At 41.9% G+C, this 20,803-nt stretch overlaps 2 protein-coding genes across 3 annotated transcripts in view; both read left to right on the top strand.

Moving 5' to 3' along the window:
- The window catches only part of BACH2 (BACH transcriptional regulator 2), a 304,803-nt gene that overhangs the window by 207,891 nt on the left and 76,109 nt on the right, over positions 1-20,803 (top strand). For both annotated transcript variants that reach the window (XM_075862164.1, XM_075862163.1), the window contains exon 4: positions 14,864-15,118. In XM_075862164.1, coding sequence (XP_075718279.1) covers positions 14,864-15,118 — 255 coding nt within the window. The remainder of the gene's footprint in view (positions 1-14,863; positions 15,119-20,803) is intronic.
- Positions 3,964-5,676, top strand: LOC142761008 (uncharacterized). Its single transcript, XM_075864185.1, has 2 exons — positions 3,964-4,109; positions 4,993-5,676. Exons 1-2 carry the CDS (start codon positions 4,060-4,062, stop codon positions 5,642-5,644), a joined length of 702 nt encoding a protein of 233 aa, XP_075720300.1. The 5' UTR covers positions 3,964-4,059; the 3' UTR covers positions 5,645-5,676.

Here is a 20,803-nt window from a genome sequence, read left to right as displayed (position 1 = left end):
TTTCAGGTGGGTGGCATCTGCAGGTTCTTTATGCTTTCCAATCAGAAGAGTTTAAATAGCTTTGTTTTTTTTGCCATTGCTTGGCATCTTAACATACCCATTATGGCCCTACTGCTGCTTATTTATGTCATGAGACCCGATTGCCTTCTGCTACTCGTATGTAACACTGGTTATCTGTCAAAGATAGAAAAGATAGGAGATGGCAAATTCAGAGATGCCGGTTTCCAGCAATAAAAAGACATCTCCAAAATTATGGTTCAAATTATGGTTCACAGCTTCAGCTGGGACTTTGGATTTAATTCTTACACACAAATATATACAAATAGCATGGTTAACCCTTTCTGTACCAGGGGTGTTTTGGTATTCCATTACCAGAGCAAAATGTCACCATTTGGAATGCTGCATTCTAAAGGTGAAACTTTTTTTTTTTTTTTTTTTTAGGCTACCCCAGCATTGTTTTTGTTTTTTTTGTTTTTTTCGCATGACACATAGGGCTTTCTTTTCATTTAAAATTGAAGACGATATCAATAAATTATTATAATTTTTTTTTAAATAATAGTCAGAAAAAAATACTGTTTTTACTAAATTGCTTTCTGCCTTGTCTTAAGGTAGTTTGTTCAATGAATAATCTTTACCTAAAAAATGAATAGTCTAATTCTCCCGCACATATCAATATCAAATATGTGTACAATGTTCAGCACCGAGAACAAAAACCTTATTTTAGCTTTAAAGCATACCTAACTTTTCAGGTGAGTTTTCAGAATAAGGCTGGGTTCACATGAGCACATTAACGTCCGTAATGGATGGACGTATTTCGGCCGGAAGTCCTGGACCGAACTCAGTGCAGGGAGCCGGGCTCCTAGCATCATAGTTATGTACGATGCTAGGAGTCCCTGCCTCTCTGCGGGACAACTGTCCCGTACTGTAATCATGTTTTCAGTACGGGACAGTAGTTCCACGGAGAGGCAGGGACTCCTAGCGTCGTACATAACTACGATGCTAGGAGCCCGGCTCCCTGCACTGAGTTCGGTCCGGGACTTCCGGCCGAAATACGTCCGTCCATTACGGACGTTAATGTGCTCGTGTGAACCCAGCCTAAGCGGTCGTATGTGTGTACGTAACAAATAACACTATTTCTGTCTCTACCTCTAATGCTCAGATTTTTCTGAGCTAGTGGGCGGAGCCTATTGGCCATTATGTCTTGTATATAATGCACACATGGAAGAGGAGAATCCTGCTCTCCTATCGCTATCATATATAGAAGCTGCAGCAGCATGCAGGAGATTATACAGCAGCACTGAACAGTGTAGCTGAGAATCCAGCACTGAGGTGACATACAAATCCTATCAGCAGCCGGTGTCTTTCTCACTCTGCTCCTTCTTCCTTCCCATGCTCACCCCTCTTCTACTCCATATACTTACAGGCAGCATGTGTGTTGCTGACTCACTCTCTGCCCCCTCCTTCTGCTCCCCTTCCACTCTTCATAGATTTGAATAGTAGACAGTAAAGAGGCACACCACCCCCTTCTGCTGCCCATCAATTCTGCTCAGTAACTAGGGATGAACATTGCTTGACAACAGATGGTGGACTGCAGATTACAGGGAGGGAGACACTAAGTGGCAGTAATTTAACACATAATTTTATTTATCCTTGCAAACTCTAACAGTAAGTAAATTACAAAGTTGATATATATATATATATCAGGTATACTATTAGCTTAGCATAAGTTGTTTAAAAAGTTAGTGTCCATTGAAATGTATTTTTTCTTTTTACTATAGCACAGGCTAACAGGGAACACATTATGTGTTCCCTGCTGACTCCTCTCCTCCTTACATACGTGCGTGTGTGAAAAGCATGGAAATTGGGTATTTTATACCTCTTTCACTTGCTCTGAACAGTATCCACATGTAAAAATGTATGCGCTGCAGATTTTAAAATCCACAGCATGTTTAGTATTGCCTCCAAATGCGGATCTGCTGGACACTCCACAGCAGAAATCCGAACGTGTGTGTGAACATGGCCTAAAGCCACAACATAAGATTTGGGGAGGAACCAAGCAGTAGTTTCAGCATCTGATGAGACAGGAGGTGCATTTTAGACCACCTCAGAATCACATTAGACAATGCAGCTTAGTTGTAGTCACTGATCAGAATTGTGCCCTAATGGAGCAGTTCTATAGAGCAGCCAAAATTGAAGAAAATAAAAAGCAAACAAGTCGTATCCATAGGTAATGCCTTCCATATCATTTCCAAGACAACAGCAGTAAATCTGCTTTGCGATCACTGTAGGATGTGTGTTTGTCATTGGGAAATTACACTGTGATCTCCAGTGGGGGTAGGACTAAGATGTAAGAACATTTTGTTGGTGCCGTATAAAGAAAAATGCTAATAATAGGTTCAAGTAACTCCCTTTGCATGTCTTTGTACTTTCACTATGACTCTTGCCAGACCACCGTAAACAATACCTAGTTCATTTACAATGTATTTGAAGGAATTTAAATGCTAATTTGCACCAGGTCAATGGTACTAACGACCATTAATATTTCAATGTACATTCACAATCTATGTTTTATTATCAATTTCTTACATTGCTTAATTTCTCTTAGAGAATAATAGCTATTCTGCTCCTATAGGAACAAACGTGGTGAGAGAGATGGAGAGGACTACATGACAATATTTGGTATAATGCAATATTAGGGGAATGAGAGGAGGATATCCAGGGATGCCATATCTTCCATAGGTTCATTTTAAACAAACATTTGACTTCATAGAATTAATTTTGAAAAGGTCCCTAACAATGTGAACACAGAACTATTGTTATGTATACTGTGAACAGAAATCTTGGTATTAGGCCTCATGCACACGACCGTGTTTTTGCGTCCGCAATTCCCCCGCAAATCCACGGGAGAATTGCGGACCCATTCATTTCTATGGGCCCATACACACTATCCGTGTTTTCACGGGTCTCCGCATGTCCGCACATCCGTGCCGCAGAAACTACGGACATGTCCTATTTTGGGCCGCAAATGCGGTGCGGACATGCCAATAGAAGTCAATGGGCCCGTGGAAATTGCGGATACACCGCCGTGTGTCATCCGCAGTTTGCGGATTGTCCGGAAGTGTGCTAGGCGTCGACCGGGAATGACTTCTGTCGTCGTGAAGTCTGGAGAGAGTACATGAGAGCAGCAGAGAGCAGCAGAGAGCAGCATGGCTTCAATAAACGTAGAGAGACTAATCATCCTGGTCCAGCACAAGCCCTGTCTGTGGAATAAGCGGGTGGAAGAGTATGCAGACAGGAATATGAAAGATCTTGCCTGGCAGGAGGTCTGCAGTGAGGTGCATCCTGAGTGGGAGAAGGCAACCAAAGTGCAAAAGAAGCGCATGGGTAAGTTTCACAACTTGATGCGTTTTCAGAGAACTCCTGTCATGTCATAATGACATGCCTGACGTTTTGATTGTTGGCAGTTGGATCACCCACCAATCGCTGAAATGAAGCTGCAGAAGTGCACGTGAGATTGTGGGGGTCTCATGGCTCTGAACAGCACCGATCAAAACGTGACATGTCACTATGAGGGTATGTTCCCACACACTAATTACGGACGTAATTCTGGGGTGTTTGACCTCTATTACACACGCTAAATACGCCGCAATAGCGTTGACAATACGCAATAGCGTTGACAATGCCTTTACGCCTGAAATTACGGGTGATGTTTTCTCCTGAAACCAGCAACGTCATTTCAGCCGTTACGGACGCTGTCGTGTGTGCACATGGCAAGTCTGCTGGATTTTCTGCAACGTTGGAATTACCTGTCAAATATACAAATGTAGGTGCAGATTTGTTGCGTAAACCACAAAAATTTGCAGCATCATTTTCAAATAATAAACAACATTTCCTAATATCTAGTAATGTACTCTTCTAAAATGTTGATCTGTGATTGGTTTATTTTATATCATAGTCGAAAACGTCAAAACACGCTGGAACACGTGCCGAGACCAATTCAAGAGGGAGATTAATGACAAGGGGAAGAGCGGAGACGGACGTCTGAAAAAAAAGCCGTACATGTACACAAAACAGCTTTCGTTTCTTCTTGATGTAATGCAGGTTGGCCCGTAAGTATTGCTTATATACTTTGATCATTGTAGTCTGCCCATGTAGCCAGTCGTGTAAGTACCGCTGTAGCAGCCGTAGCGACTGCAACGGGGACCGCGACATGAGGGGACTCCACCATGTCCGGAGGCTACGCTAGCAGCCGCTATGACTGCTACAGCGGGACGCAACTGAACACTACGGCTGAGCAGGGAAGTATCTCCCCGCTCTGACATTAAACAACAGACATGTATCCCCTAACCACTGACTAGGGGATACATGTGTGATCGCTGGCATTGACAGGGAGAACGGGGGACAGAAAGTACCCTGAACTTCTCCATCCCAAACCTGGTACTTTCGCCTCCTCCGTCAAAATGAATGGAGCCAAAGTCGTGCTTGTGCGCATACATAACCAGCGCTCCTTTCAATTTTTGGTAGATGTGCAGACGGCAGAACTTAAGGGTACTTTCAGTCCCCCCTTCACCCTATCGCTGCCAGCGATAAGGCATGTATTTGTAGGACACACTATAGGTGGCATTTGTCCGGGGGGCGGGGAGGTGGGCCTGTATGGCGTTAGCGGCATACAGCCCCCTCACTAGATAACGCCGTACAGTCCCCCTATAGATAACGCCATATAGTACCCCGTAAGATAATGCCATACAGTGTACAGTGTGGGGCTGTATGGCGTTATCTACAGGGGTGGGGGCAGCAAAAAAGGCACTATCTACAAGGGGGGGTGACACCCAGTGGAGGGATGGCCCCAGTTAAAACTTTGCTATGCGGCCCTGTCTTTCCTAGTTAGGGCTCTGCATGTAGTGATGCATACATAGTTTATTTGACCAGCTGTAGACATGACGTTAAATTACTACAAAAAATCCCTAACATTATGTTTTTATTTTCAAACAGAACCAAGGATAATCTGGAGGAAGATGAAGACTCTGATGTGACGCAAATTGAAGAGCCTGACGTAGCTTTGGGGACTGCTAGGTCCACTTCCACTCCTGTGCCAGCAGAACCAACAACAGCGGAGAATCCAGTCTGTACCGCGGACGAAGAAATTCTACCCCGAGGTAAACGTCGACGTTCTGCCAAAGGTCCAACGCGTACAGAGCCAAGGCAGGAAGTCGACTTGCGCGTATTAGAGCACTTGGAGAAAAGAGCTACAGAAACGGAAGAGGGCACCTTCTGTCGCGCTCTTTCTAATATTCTCAAAAGAGTGCCAATTTCAAGACAGATAAGGTGCCAAACAGCACTAATGGAAGTCGTGGAGATATTTGCGACACATCCGGACCCACGTGCAATGCATCAGGCCATCGAGTTTCATCGACGGGGGTGTGATGCAAGCACCTACAACTCTGTCCCTCCAGCACCTGCAGCAACCGCGCAAGGCATCCATCATCCGTCATATGTAGACTCAATGCCGCTATTCAGTCAAGATCGAGTGGTTTATGGCATGCCAGGACCTTCTCAGCAACAGTATGGGCAAATGCAGCAGGGGGAGGCAGTTCCACGATCACATCATGAACCTGCACCTTCGCAATCATTTTACAATTTATAATTTAGTTATATAACATAGTTTTGGTAATGTTTGTTGACACTATTTTATGCAAGAAATAAAATACGTTTCTAGTTAATTATGTGTTTGTCTTTATTATTATTGAAAAACATAATGAGGTATTGGTCTGCATTTCTGCCAAATGCAAACAATCTTTTTTTTTTTTTTTAATCAAGAATTAAAAAAAAAAAACAGAAATACATTAGCTCGCAACCCGCGTCAAGGGTCCTCATTCTCTTGCGAGTCCCTACTCTACCTACTACTGCAAATTTAACTACTAACATTTGTAACATAAACCGGAAATACAACAGTCCCTCTCACATTTTAATTTGGCAGACAAAGCACATCCCTTTGCCAAGGAACTGCTCCCTCAGGTGATACAAAATAGTCTGTATACAAATTACGGACTGCCAGTCCAGACACTCCAGGTCTTCTATGTGGTGTGTAGTCCAAAGGGATGTAATTAGTAGATAAATGGTCCAGCTCTGCGTCCACTGCCGACTCATGAATCCTCAGAAAATTGTGGAGGACAACACAGGCTTGGATAACCTTTGTCACATTTCCAGGATTCAACTGAATGGAGCTCTGGAACACACGCCACTTGCTGCTTAGAATTCCGAAGGCGCACTCCACATACCGTCTTGCACGTGTAAGGCGGTAGTTAAAAATGCGCCTCTGTTCATCTAAGCCACGCCTAGGGAATGGACGCATCAGGTGAGGGGACAGTCCGAAACCTTCATCACCCACAATGACAAAGGGTGCTGGTGGTCCTGTAGATCCTGGAAGCTGTCTAGGTTCCGGAAGGTCGAGCTGGTTAGAAGCTAGCCGTTCACCCATTCTGGAAGCCCTGAAGATGCCAGCATCCGCAGAGCTTCCATAGGCCCCAATATCGACAATTATAAACCGATAGTCACTGTCAGCCAAGGCCAACAGCACCACCGAGAAAAACTGCTTATAATTAAAATATTGAGACCCTGAGTGAGCAGGCTTTTTTACGCGGATGTGCTTACCATCCAGCGCACCAACACAGTTGGGAAACTGTGCTGATTGGAAGAAGCCATCGGCAATCCGAATCCAGTCCTCTGGCTTGGGCTTTGGCATAACTGCTGCTCGAAGTTGCTGCCAGATGACTTCGCAGGTAAGCCTGACAATCTTGGAAATAGTGGAGCACCCCAGCAGAAACTGGAAATGTAGGGAGGCAAAGGAGTTGCCGGTAGCAAGAAATCTGTAAAAAAAACCAAAAACATATATATCAAAATATGCACAGACAGGAAAAATATCTGCAGCACGCTGGCAAGGCGGCAATATGAACAGGGGACAACTATACTAATATTGTTTGCAGGGTAGAGACATGTCGTAGAAGGGGATTTAGGTTTTCTTACCTCAGAGTGACGATCAGGCGTTCCTCTGGAGAAATGCAACGTCTCATGGTGGTGTCCTGGAAGATGAGTCCAGGACGAAGGTCCGCCAGCAGACGATCAAAACTTTGAACGGACATACGGCAGTAGCTGAGGAACTTGTCCGGGTGCTGCCGCAGGTCCGAGTAGAGCATGTTGAAATGACCCTTCCTAAGCCGTTGTGAGATAATGGGGTGAACCCAATATCTCCTCCTCCTCCTCGGTTCTTCGTCCAGCATTGGTGGTTGCTGTCCAAATCGCCTGGAGAGGAGCCAGTACAGGAGTACATCATCCACATCATCCGAAGACATGTTCGCAGTGAGTAAAACTGTCAAAAACCACAGCTATATCAGCAGCGCAATCTTACTGAACTCGCACAAAGCAAAGATCAGGGAAAATGCAGCAGGAAATGGCTCCAGAGCGATCATGTGACCTTCTAAAGGGGGTTTGACCAAGCTTTTGGAATCCTGTTTCAAAGTCCTTTTTTTTTTTTTTTTTTTTTCATCCGCATTTTTGCGGATTATATACGGATGAACTGCGGACTACATACGGATGAACTGCGGATGACATTCCACGGAACACGGTCCTGGAATTTGCGGACCAGAAAAACACCACGGTCGTGTGCATAAGGCCTTAGGTATGTTATGCTGTTTAGTCTCCATAAAGATTTTTTTATACTACCATCTCATTGTCTGAGACAAGTCCTCATTACATGAAAGTATTGTAAATATTAGGGCAACAAGTTTAAAGCTTCCACAATTTTATTGGTAGAAAGAAAATGATCTGAATCAAGACCGAATCAGTTTACGGGTAGTTCAGTTATAACACCCTTCCCAAACCTAAATGCTTGTCTATGCCTCCCATACCACATAAGCCCAGGCTATATGTTCACGGTCTGTAATGATAGGCAATATTTTCTATATTGTATGCTTTGATTATCCAAATAGTGAGGATGTTATTTTTTTATAGATAAATCTGTATCTAATTGCAGCCCTAAATAATATTATAGTATATAATAATATTGGTCTGATATGGAGCTCTGAATGTGCTGCTTAACCCACAGTCTTATATATTTAAATAGTCACTAAATTTTGAACAAATTTTCATAAATCAACGGTACAATCAAATATAAGAAACTTTTGTAATATATCTTATTAGAGATCCACTTATCAGGCTCTTCTCCCCCTCTGTCTCATGCACTGATTATTCACTCTCGATACACTGCTAAAATCCATCCTGAGTGACGAGTCAGACTATCATCTTACTGAGGGATCAGGCTACATGCTGCCCATAGAAATCCATGGAGAGGTTAGGGGGGGGAGGAAGCAGAGTGAAAGAGATGCAAAGTGATGCTGCTGCAGCTTCGAGTAAGTGTTCTATCTCACCCCAGTTCTGGATTCACAGCTACACTGCTCATTACTGCTGTATGATGTCCTCCATGTTGCTTCTGTTTCTGAGGGTGTGCTAGAAAGAGATTGGAGAGGAGGATGTTCTCTACATTTGTGTGTGTGTGTGTGTGTGTGTGTGTGTGTGTGTGTGTGTGTGTGTGTGCAGCATATGGGAGACATGATAACAGTTAGGCTCCACCCAGGAAAAGCTGAGAATGAAAACATAGAGCCTAAATAGGGAAAACTGCCCCCCCCCCCCAAAAATGCAGGATACAAGTCATTTAATTGCCAGAAATAGTGTTATTTTTAATGTACACACACATGACAGCTTATTCTGGTAGTCTGTGGCCACCACCGGATGGAGGTTACTGAATATAGTTTTCTTTAGCCCCCATTAAACTCAATGTGAAAACATATCTCTGTTTTTCCAAGTATATATTGTATGTTAAAGGGGTTTTCCACTACCGGACAACTGATGAACTATCCACCAGATAGGTCATCAGTATATGATCGGTGCGTGTCCGACACCGATCAGCTGGTCCAGCTGCCTCAGTTCACCAGACGTCCATGCTGGAAGCAGATGACTCCCGTCACGAAATGCAGTAGTGGTCGAGCTGCAGCTCTGCTCCTATTCAACTACTTCCGGCTCCGTACACTGCATGTTGTGCAATGACATCTCGTGCCCGCCGGCAGCCGGAGAGGGGTCCGGGTGTCGACATTGCACAGAACATATACTGATGACCTATCCGCTGGATAGTTCATCAGTTGTCCGGTAGTGGAAAACCCCTTTAATATTATTTGGGGCTGCTGTTAACACATTTATCTAAATAAATAATGAAATTATAGCAACCTATTTCATTTTAATTGTGATACACATATTTCATGTCCGCACAAACTGTACATCTTAATATTATAATAGTAATCCTCATACACAAAGTATCACTTAGTTTAGCAGGTCTGGGCACCCTTACTGAAAATGCCCCAGGCTACCTCTTAAAATGCCTCTTTCCTGCAATCCACCACATACCGTATTTTCCGGACTATAAGGCGCACATAAAATGTTGAGAATTTCTCAGAAATAGAAAGTGCGCCTTATAATCCGGTGCGCCTTATATATGAACCCGACAGTAAAGAGAGGGGTTCATACAGGATCCTTTACCTCTATCGTGGGCGGCAGGGGTCGGCGGCGGCATACCACAGCACACACCATGCTCCTCCCCCCCGTGCGCCTATGAATTTATTCTTCACTTGGGTTTTTACAGTATCCATAAATGGATTGAGCATTACGGCCACCGTAATCAGGAGCCACACTGAGTGATACTTACAGCTCTGTAGGATCCTTGCAATATATCTTTGCTTTAGCGTTAACTATACCCACTACCCCAAAAAATGCCTCCTGTTAAGAGACATGCTTATGATGCAGGTTTCAAGCTTAAAGCTATAAGTTATGCAGTAGAGCATGGAAATAGGGCAGCTGCAAGAGAATTCAACATTAATGAATCCATGGTGCGTAAGTGGAGAAAACAAGAAGATGACCTCCGCCAAGTAAAGAAGACCAAACTGAGTTTCCGAGGAAACAAAGCAAGGTGGCCACAGTTGGAGGACAAAATAGAACAGTGGGTTATGGAACAGAGAAACGCATGTAGAAGCGTCTCCACTGTCTCTATTAGACTCAAAGCCACTGCTTTAGCACGTGACATGGAGATCAAGGACTTTCGAGGAGGTCCTTCATGGTGCTTTCGTTTCATGCAAAGGCGTCATCTCTCCATTCGCACCAGAACTACTGTGTGCCAGCAATTACCAAAGGATTATGAAGAGAAGCTGGCCATTTTCCGCACCTACTGCATAACCAAGATAAATGAAAAGAATATCCAGCCAGAACACATTATTAACATGGATGAGGTTCCCCTCACTTTCGATATCCCCGTAAACCGTACTGTTGAGAAAACAGGGACCAGTACGATATCTATACGTACCACAGGAAATGAGAAGTCCTCTTTCACTGTAGTTCTCGCTTGTCAGGCTAATGGCCAGAAACTACCACCCATGGTAATTTTCAAGAGGAAGACTTTGCCTAAAGAAAATTTTCCTGCTGGTGTCATCATTAAGGCTAACCCAAAGGGCTGGATGGATGAGGAGAAGATGAGTGAGTGGCTGAGGGAGGTCTACGTCAAGAGACCGGGTGGCTTTTTTCACAAATCCCCATCCCTATTGGTCTGTGACTCGATGCGCGCCCACTTGACCGATACTGTCAAAGCCCAAGTGAAGAAAACTAATTCGGAGCTTGCTGTCATCCCTGGTGGATTAACCAAAGAGCTCCAGCCGCTAGATATCAGCATCAACAGGTCATTTAAAGTTAAATTGCGAGCTGCATGGGAGCATTGGATGACAGAAGGTGACCACACATTCACCAAAACAGGGAGGCAACGCCGTGCGAGTTATGCCACTATGTGCCAGTGGATCGTGGATGCCTGGAAGAATGTATCAGTCTCCAGTGTCATCCGAGCTTTCAGGAAGGCTGGAATCACCACTGAAGAGCCTAGCAGCAGCAACGAAACCGACTCGGATAATGAAGAGGAGGACCCCATGCTTGATGCCGAAATCGCCCAACTGTTCAACTCCGACACTGAAGATGACGGATTTGATGGATTTCTGGTGGAGGAATGAACTGAAAAAGTACGGTAAGGGTATGTGCACACACACTAATTACGTCCGTAATTGACGGACGTATTTCGGCCGCAAGTCCCGGACCGAACACAGTGCAAGGAGCCGGGCTCCTAGCATCATACTTATGTACGACGCTAGGAGTCCCTGCCTTGCTGCAGGACAACTGTCCCGTAGTATAATCATGTTTACAGTACGGGACAGTTGTCCTGCAGCGAGGCAGGGACTCCTAGCGTCGTACATAAGTATGATGCTAGGAGCCCGGCTCCTTGCACTGTTCGGTCCGGGACTTGCGGCCGAAATACGTCCGTCAATTACGGACGTAATTAGTGTGTGTGCACATACCCTTAACGTTTTGATTTGCAATTACAGCTGAACCAGTTGCAGGTTATTGTTAAAAAGTGTAATAAATTTTGACTTGCAGTCTGAGCAATGGTTTATTTAACGGTAATGTGCTGCGCCTTATAATCCAGTGCGCCTTATATATGAAACATGATTGCTTACAAGGCGCTCATAGAAAGTGCGCCTTATAATCCGGTGCGCCTTATAGTCCGGAAAATACGGTATAGTATATTTAGTATGACATGTTTTTAACCACATGTGGTCATGTTACCATTTGATGAGCTTCTTCTTTGTTATTAGGACAGACGGTTGACTTCTGTACTTGCATGCCATTTTAATATAGATTGGGTTAAATATGTATATTGAGCGCATAAATCATGTATATGAATTAAATTTTATCAAATAAAATGAAAGCGTTGCTGTAAAACATGATGAAACTGTTGGAACTTGGGGCTATTAAGCAATAAATTAAAAAGCAAATGTACTTTTTGTCTAATTGCATGCCAACTGTCTTATGTCTGACTGAGACATTAAATAAAATATATTTGCTGACTCTTTCTATTCCCTAAATGGTAGTATTTACGCTTTACTATTTGGGTTATGTAGCAAAGTTTTTAAATAACCTGATTTTCTATTCTTTTATAACACACAAGAAACTAGAATATGTTTCTAATTTACTTCAAAATTACTCAATGCATAATTTTGTGCTAACTCAAGTGACACTAAATAACACAATATGGAAATAAATGTTAGATAAACATATTAGTTTGTGTGCTTCTATAAATAAAATTGAAGGTTAAACAACAGTTGACTCTCCAGTCTGAAAACAAATCCAGGCAATTTTCACTATAATCCCGCCAAGAATTTGAAATCTTATTAAAACTATTCATTTTTATGTTTCCGTGGCCATTATTGGGTTAATTGAATCTGGGCTAATTAAAATTTTCCTTTATCCTTTTTTGTGATTGGTGTATTATATTTATATTGTATATATTTAACATATAATGCAGCACTGTATTAGTTTTGGACTGGTCTTCAGTATTAAAGAGGCTCTGTCACCAGATTTTGCAACCCCTATCTGCTATTGCAGCAGATAGGCGCTGCAATGTAGATTACAGTAACGTTTTTATTTTTAAAAAACGAGCATTTTTGGCCAAGTTATGACCATTTTTGTAGTTATGCAAATGAGGCTTGCAAAAGTCCAAGTGGGTGTGTTTAAAAGTAAAAGTCCAAGTGGGCGTGTATTATGTGCGTACATCGGGGCGTTTTTAATACTTTCACTAGCTGGGCGCTCTGAAGAGAAGTATCATCCACTTCTCTTCAGAACGCCCAGCTTCTGACAGTGCAGATCTGTGACGTCACTCACAGGTCCTGCATCGTGACGGCCACATCGGCACCAGAGGCTACAGTTGATTCTGCAGCAGCATCCGCGTTTGCAGGTAAGTCGATCTTACCTGCAAACGCTGATGCTGCAGAATCAACTGTAGCCTCTGGTGCCGATGTGGCCGTCACGATGCAGGACCTGTGAGTGACGTCACAGATCTGCACTGTCAGAAGCTGGGCGTTCTGAAGAGAAGAGGATGTTACTTCTCTTCAGAGCGCACAGCTAGTAAAAGTATTAAAAACGCCCCGATGTACGCACATAATACACGCCCACTTGGACTTTTGCAAGCCTCATTTGCATAACTACAAAAATGGTCATAACTTGGCCAAAAATGCTCGTTTTTTAAAAATAAAAACGTTACTGTAATCTACATTGCAGCGCCTATCTGCTGCAATAGCAGATAGGGGTTGCAAAATCTGGTGACAGAGCCTCTTTAAGTCTGTTTTGCTCTACTGTAATAGGGTCACATTTTAGTGTCTGCCTTGGGCCCACCCACAATACCTCCGCAACCACCTCCTGGTTCTACTGAATTGAACGTTGACCACCATAGGAAGCTATGTGGGTCTAAGTGTTGCAGTCATATTATGGACTTTAAAATATGTTAACATGTTAAACCGGTGTTAGAAACATTTATCATGAAACATGCAACATTTGAATAGATTTCTCACAGACATAAGTCAAATTTGGAACAGTTTTTACATAGTGCCTGAACTTGGTCTTATGACAGTAAACATGCCATGAAGTATACACAACTAAATACTGCTCTGTCAAAGAGATCTTAGGCTGAATTCACATTCTGCTAACTTTTTCTGTCGCAGATTTTGGATCAAATCCACGATGAAATCTGCATATGTTACTTGCAGATTTTGGTTCAGATTTCATCCTACAATACAATATATATAAATGTGATTTTAAAAACCACACCTGCATTAAGCGGGGGAAAAATCTATGTGGAATTGAGGGCATGCTGTATATTTTCTCATTTGTAGCATGTCTATTATGTTTCCGGATTCATCGTGAATTTTCACGGCGGATTTCACCCTTTGCAATGAGAAATCCGCTGTGAAAATCCATAATAAATCCACGATAAAAATGACATGCTGTGGATTAGAAAATCCGCAGATTGCCCTCAACCACGCACAGATTTTTTTTTCTGCTACATATGAGTGGAGTTTTTAAAATTGTATACACCTGTATTGTACTGTAAATGTCTGTGTATTTTCAGTGCGGAATCCGCTCTAAAAATCCACAGTAATTCCGCATCGCGTGAATTTGCACGCTGCGGAATCGCTGTAGATTTTTAGAAAAATAATCTTTCTATAATAGAAAATCTCCTTACAGCGTATGAAGTTCTAACTACAATTTATGAAGCTGGTAATAGTCATTCATTTTTCTTATTCTACAAATGTACTTTATTCTTCCTTCAACGTGATTAATCAAAATTGCTTGTTTGTGCTGTGCAAAAAGACAACCCTTCCCCAAGATTCACATGGCTAAATTTACAGATATAAGGCTATGTTCACACTTGGTCCGGGCTTACATTGGGGTCCGCCGTGGTACCATGGGGCTATACAGGACAAATCTGACAGAATTTGCTACAGAGCCTCTGACGCAAAGGTAAATAGAGCCTAATACATCTAGGGATGCCCATGGTGTAATGGGGGACACCTAAAGACTTCTTACAGAGAATTTTGCATTTTGCAATTACATCTGTGAGAATTTTCTTTAAGTATAATATGTAAAGTTTGTTCCACTAACCTATTAATTTCTCATTTCAGTTATCTCCTTTATTTTATTTTAATGTTTTTAACAAAGTTTAAGAGATCATGACACAAACAAGTACATAAAGTATGCTCCCAGTATAGTCATGTACATAAATAAGACCAGAAAAACAGACAAGTAACAGCATAGCCTAATGACATAATAATCCTATACTTGGAATCTGACGTCCGTTAGGAAATTTTGTGTTTAAGTTAATGTATTCTAAAATAATATGTTGCTCTTTACTCTTATAGTCATTGTTTACAATCTTGATTTTATTTTTCAGGGTCTGAACGGAATGTCTGCAGATGACAAGACTGAATCTCCCATGTACGTGTATGAGTCTACTGTACATTGTACCAATATTCTTCACTGCCTCAATGACCAGTGGAAACAAGACATTCTCTGCGATGTCACATTAGTGGTGGAAGGAAAGGAGTTTCGAGCCCATCGGGCAGTTCTGGCTGCATGCAGTGAGTACTTCCTGCAAGCGCTGGTTGGGCCAACAGAACATGGATTGGTAGTCAGCTTGCCAGAAGAGGTATGATGTAATGTCCTTTTTTACTTTACAGTTAATACACTGATAGATTATAGGCAACAGAGATAGAGTACAAATATAAAATTATTTTAGGACAACCTTTAAATACATTTTAGGGAAATAGAAATAGCTTAAAGTTTCTGGGCCTTGATGTAAAACATGCATTTTATGTTTTGTACCTCACACTCTTTAAGATATTGAGGCCCGAAATTTTACATACCTCTGGGCCACAGTTATTTTGCCACTTGAGGCTATTTGCCATCTTTGGCATCATAGGAAAAAAGAAAAAAATCAATTAGAGACAGATTCTGTTAACTGTATGTGAAGTCCAAAAATTTACATACACCAAGTTGTAATAATTAGGAGTCATTTTGGAGCTAATTGGCACCAATGCCTGTTTTTAAGTGCCTACATTTATAGCCAGTGCCTTCTTGCCCTTGACACAATTGAAAAATCAAAGCAAATCCAAGACCTCAGAAACACAATTGTTGACCTAGTTGTTTCCTAAGGAGCAATTTCCAAACAACTGAAAGTACCAAGAGCATCTGTGCAAACAATTGTAAACAAATATAGATCTTGGATCTAAACAGATACCATCATTCACGTCTGAACAAGCTTTAGGCTGGGTTCACACGACCTATTTTCAGACGTAAACGAGGCGTATTATGCCTCGTTTTACGTCTGAAAATAGGGCTAAAATACGTCGGCAAACATCTGCCCATTCATTTGAATGGGTTTGCCGACGTACTGTGCAGACAACCTGTCATTTACGCGTCGTCGTTTGACAGCTGTCAAATGACGACGCGTAAAAATACAGCCTTGTCAAAAGAAGTGCAGGACACTTCTTTCAGACGTAATTTGAGCCGTTCTTCATTGAACTCAATGAAGAGCAGCTCAAAATTTACGGCCGTCAGAGAAGCCTCGCAAAATGCGAGGAGGAGCATTTACGTCTGAAACGAGGCAGCTGTTTTCTCCTGAAAACAGTCTGTCATTTCAGACGTAAAAGCCTCTCATCGTGTGCACATACCCTTAGTCTGAAAGGTTCAACTGAAGACAAGGGGATATGTAGTCTGCCAGAGCGCTAGTCTAACAGAGTCGCTCTCTGTCATGGCCCATAGGGAGAGGTTTTGAGCGGTGACTGGGATTACCTTCATGAGAACTCTTTTAAACAATTAGTTCAAGCACTGCTTTCCTTTTCTAATGTGCACTAGAAACCTAACTGTTGGAATCTCATTTCTTGCTGATTTCAGCATCTCTACTTGTTGCTCTAGTTTTCAAAAATAAGGTCCTTTAAGAGGACCTGTTAAATGTTCACCAAAGACCTGGTTGCCAACGTTTGATGAATATGCCAGTCATGAGCGGAAGGACGTTGCCACAACAGGACAAGCATACTTGTTCTGCTGATCGGGCGGGCATAGCAAGTTTCCCTGTGCAATCAGGAGCGGGGCAACCTCTGATCTCTACTGTTAACCCTCTGTTTTAGCCAAATATCACCGCATGATACCACAGAAATCAAATGCATTATAATTTATATTCAGACTAAATGTCTTATTATTAGTTACTAATAAACTGAGGAGTAATCTATTACATTTCTAAATAGTAGGGGGAATACAATTGGCTTGTCGATGTACTTTCACTTTATAGATAGCCTTATCTGATGTTTGCTTATTTCAATCTGGATTTTACACATGACTGCTGCCTAGAACATGAGATTACCGATTAGTGGCTATGGAGAATTATATTCTGCAAAGAATGTTGGTATTCGTGAAACATTTCTACCTGCCCCATAGCAAAAGAAAACTGCTCAATTGTGTCAAGTCTCAGAACAACTCCAGGGGACAGTGAGTGGAGTTGCATTGCAGAATGTCAGGAAGAATTCAATAATGTATTTTTAAAGGGGTTTTCTGACAGAAGACCCTGTGAAGCTCCCTCAAACAGAAAAAAAAGCTAAACTTTGTAATCTTCTCCGTAGTGATGCTTACATCTGCTGTGGGATGTTACATCACTATATAGAGGAATTGAAAAGGTAAGTATATTACAAAGTTTATTCTTTTTTTCTATTTGGGGGAGCCTTAAACTATGCGTGAATTTATTACTATTCGTGAATTTAAAGCTGACCGATTTGTAAAACAACGTTTTTGAATAGGCTGATGACTGTAGATCTGTTCTCTCTAACCCCAGCAATCTGGTGTTATATCTGCAGAAGCTGCGTCTGGCTATACATTTCCCCTGCACGAGAACTGTAGCAATACATGTTGGCCATTCAATTGAAAGCCTGTCCATGTAATTCATGGATGCAGCAGATTTGCCAGTTCTGTGTCATAGAAAAGGGTCCCAAGGTCCTATTTATACGCCATAAATGCCTCTAGTGGAAAACCCTTTTAATAAAACAATATAAGAACTTCTTACAATAATAAAAGTAGTACTTATTCTATCATATGACTACAAACTTACGTCTTTTAGGTTCCATCTAGTTACAGTTTTCATAGTCCTATACTTCTCCATATTGTCTTTTTTTCTTATAAAGTATGTGAGAGAGAGATATAAATTGCCGTCAGGAAAGGGTACTGTAGGTCATGCCAATGTTCTGGGCAAGAAGCCATTATTCAATTAACATGACTTCATCATTGCTACGAATAGCTCTTGAGTGGATGGTTAAGTAATGTCAATGGTACCCTACCCTAGAAAGTGCAAATGCTTGTGAAGAGCAGTTTCTCATTTTTCCAGCTGTACGGTATGTCTTGAATGATGCATACAAAAATAATTTTGTCCACCATTGTCTGCCCATGCATGTAAAGCCGCACAATAACAAAGTGTTTTCATGCATTTAATAAAATGACGATAAGCTATTATTTTTAAAAAGAGAACCCCAAAACGGTAAACTTGACAAGAGAATGTGTGCTCGTCTGTCCTGTCAAAGGAAAAAAAGGCTTCACGTTTGATCTGAACAGCTTAGAAAAATATCCAGCTGTAACTGTATGTAATACGTAACTGTATACAAAAAAAGTTTATCGTACTCCTTTTTCTTCTAGTAGGGATCCATGGCAGATGTATAAAACAGTATAGGCATATGTTTGGCAGTACTTTTCATATGTTCCCGATGCCGTAATCCTGACTATTGTGTGAACCATAGCCTAAGATTGTTAAAGGTTCTATCACATGCCCAGTTTCTACCACTCTGTAAGTAGATATAGCTGAAGTATTTGACCGTCTGCCTTCCTTTTATGCTCTCTTTTCGATGATATAACCATTGTTTTGCTTTCTCTGACTGTGGCACTTTTAGTTTATTCAAGTTTCATAAAGTCTATGGGGAAACCAGTTGACACAGACAAACCTAAATAATGCATTATTACATGTAAAAGGAATTTGGTAGACTGACTTTGTGAGTTACATGCTTGCTGTGGCCTGCATTGTAAACGAAGGGAAAAACAATTAGCTCATGGGCTGTTTCCTGCCAATACTGAAATTGTATGAATATGTTCAAAGCCTCGCCTCTACTTATACTATATTTTACCTTTAGCTAGTTTTACTTGTTTTATTGTTAGCTGAATGGCCACTGAGGTTAAAGCAGTGAGTTCTGTCTTTATACAGCGCACATTATAATACAATTGGGGAAACACCTTTTTTGGTTTTTTTAGAAGTTATTAACTTTCATTATAATCCATGAATCCTTACCGCGTAAAAAAAAAAAAAAGTGATAAATCTCCTTACATAAACTAAAAGGGTATTCCGATCTTAAGCATTTATGGCCTGTCCATGTTTGATAAGTGCCATTCCTACCTCAGTCTTTATATAGTGCAATGGAGAGCCTGCATTTATACATCTCGGCCCACAATTATGGAAACTGCTGCAGATTTAAAAAAATGATGCCGATGCTTTTTGCAGCCAATCAGGTCATTGCTTTCAATTTCAAACCTGCGCTGCCTTGGTTATCGCCAGTTTTTGTTTCACAGTGTTTGACATGTTCTTCATCACACCAATATTCCCCTTGCGTGAATTTGGTCTGAAACTTTTTACCTCTTTCTTTGAGTCATGAGCTCCAGTGAAATTGTACAACTTTAGTTTTGCAGAACACATAGGAGGTAAAATTCCTGGATTTAATGAATGATGACAGGGTGATATTTCCAATCATCGTGATGCTTCATGTTGTTTTAAATGAGGACATAAGAGTGTATGGTTAAACATTGAGCTCTCAATCTCTGCGATGCAGCTTTTCTATGGTTCCTCCGTGTGCTAACGATTCTGACAGCTGCGCACAGCGTAGATCCCTCCTACATACATTAGACATGCCTGCAGATGTGGTTGCTGTGCATCAGACTCGTACAGCGTGCAAAAACCTGCTTAGCTGTATGTGAGATGTGACAAATTACTGAGCGCTATTTACATGTTGTCATTCATTATTTATACAACTTCTGTTCTGTACTGGGAATGATGTGCACTAGATTACAGAAAAGCTGTTTATATGAGAACTTTTAATACATATTTGTCAATGCGTTATACTTTATCCTGTCACCAGATAAGTCACATCAAATTAGGGTATCTATTATAACAAACTTTGCACACTATTACACCCCCACCATACATTAGCAGTATAAGGGGGAGTTCACACTGAGCTTTTTTTACACGGAAATCGCGTCGGAAAACGCGCCAAAAAATGGCCAAAATTGTCTCCCATTGATTTTAATAAGAGGCAGCGGAAAAACCGGCTCGCGGGAAAAAGAAGGGACATGCCCTATCTTCGAGCGTTTACGCCTCTGACCTCCCATTGACCTCAACACGACGAAGAGAAAGCGTATTTCGTGGCGTTTTTTTCCCGTGGCGCTTAATGGCAGCGGGCGAAAAACACTGGGAATATCGGCGTGCAGGCAGAGCTAAATCTGCCTCAAAATTCCAAACTGAATTTTGAGGCAGATTTTCTGCATGCAAAAAACTCCTTGTGAACCCAGCCTAAAGGCTATGTTCACACGGGGTCTTTTGCCGAGTTTTTTGACGCGGAAACCGCGTCGCAAAACTCGGCATAAACGGCCCGAGAACGCCTCCCATTGATTTCAATGGGAGGCGTCGGCGTCTTTTTCCCGCGAGCAGTAAAACTGCCTCGCGGGGAAAAGAAGCGACATGCCCTATCTTCGGGCGCTTCCGCCTCCGACCTCCCATTGACTTCAATGGGAGGCAGGAGAAAGCGTGTTTTCTGCCCGCGGCGCTCAATGGCCGCGGGCGAAAAACGGCGCGATCATTGCTATTCACACGGAGTATTTTGGGGGAGGAATATCTGCCTCAAAATTCCGTTTGGAGCTTTGAGGCAGATATTCCTCCCCCAAAATACTCCGTGTGAACATAGCCTAAGAGTGTGGGCTGTATGTTGGTCATGTGATCTTTTTGGGCCAATTGACAACCTTTAATAACCTAATTTAAAGAGATATACCACCTGTTAGGGATCATGCACTGTATTCTAATAATCTGGTCTATTTTGGCTGACTAACAAGAAAGTGGTTGTGTAACAGGCAGTGTAATCCTGCTCGGCCACTCACCAAAAGGGGCATGTTGATTCAAATACAATGTAGTCCTAGTATCAAAATAGAAGCATAACCGATCATGTGGGTTCTATTTAATTTAGTGTGATCTGTTAGACGTCCATTTTCTTATTTTTACTGGATAGAATAGCTCAGCAGATTACGTTTATTCTGCCTG

This window comes from Rhinoderma darwinii, chromosome 4, assembly GCF_050947455.1.
Source record: "Rhinoderma darwinii isolate aRhiDar2 chromosome 4, aRhiDar2.hap1, whole genome shotgun sequence".
Classification (NCBI taxonomy): Eukaryota; Metazoa; Chordata; class Amphibia; order Anura; family Rhinodermatidae; genus Rhinoderma; species Rhinoderma darwinii.
The sequence above is the reverse complement of the archived record's forward strand: the minus strand, read 5'-3'. Positions and strand labels throughout refer to the sequence as shown.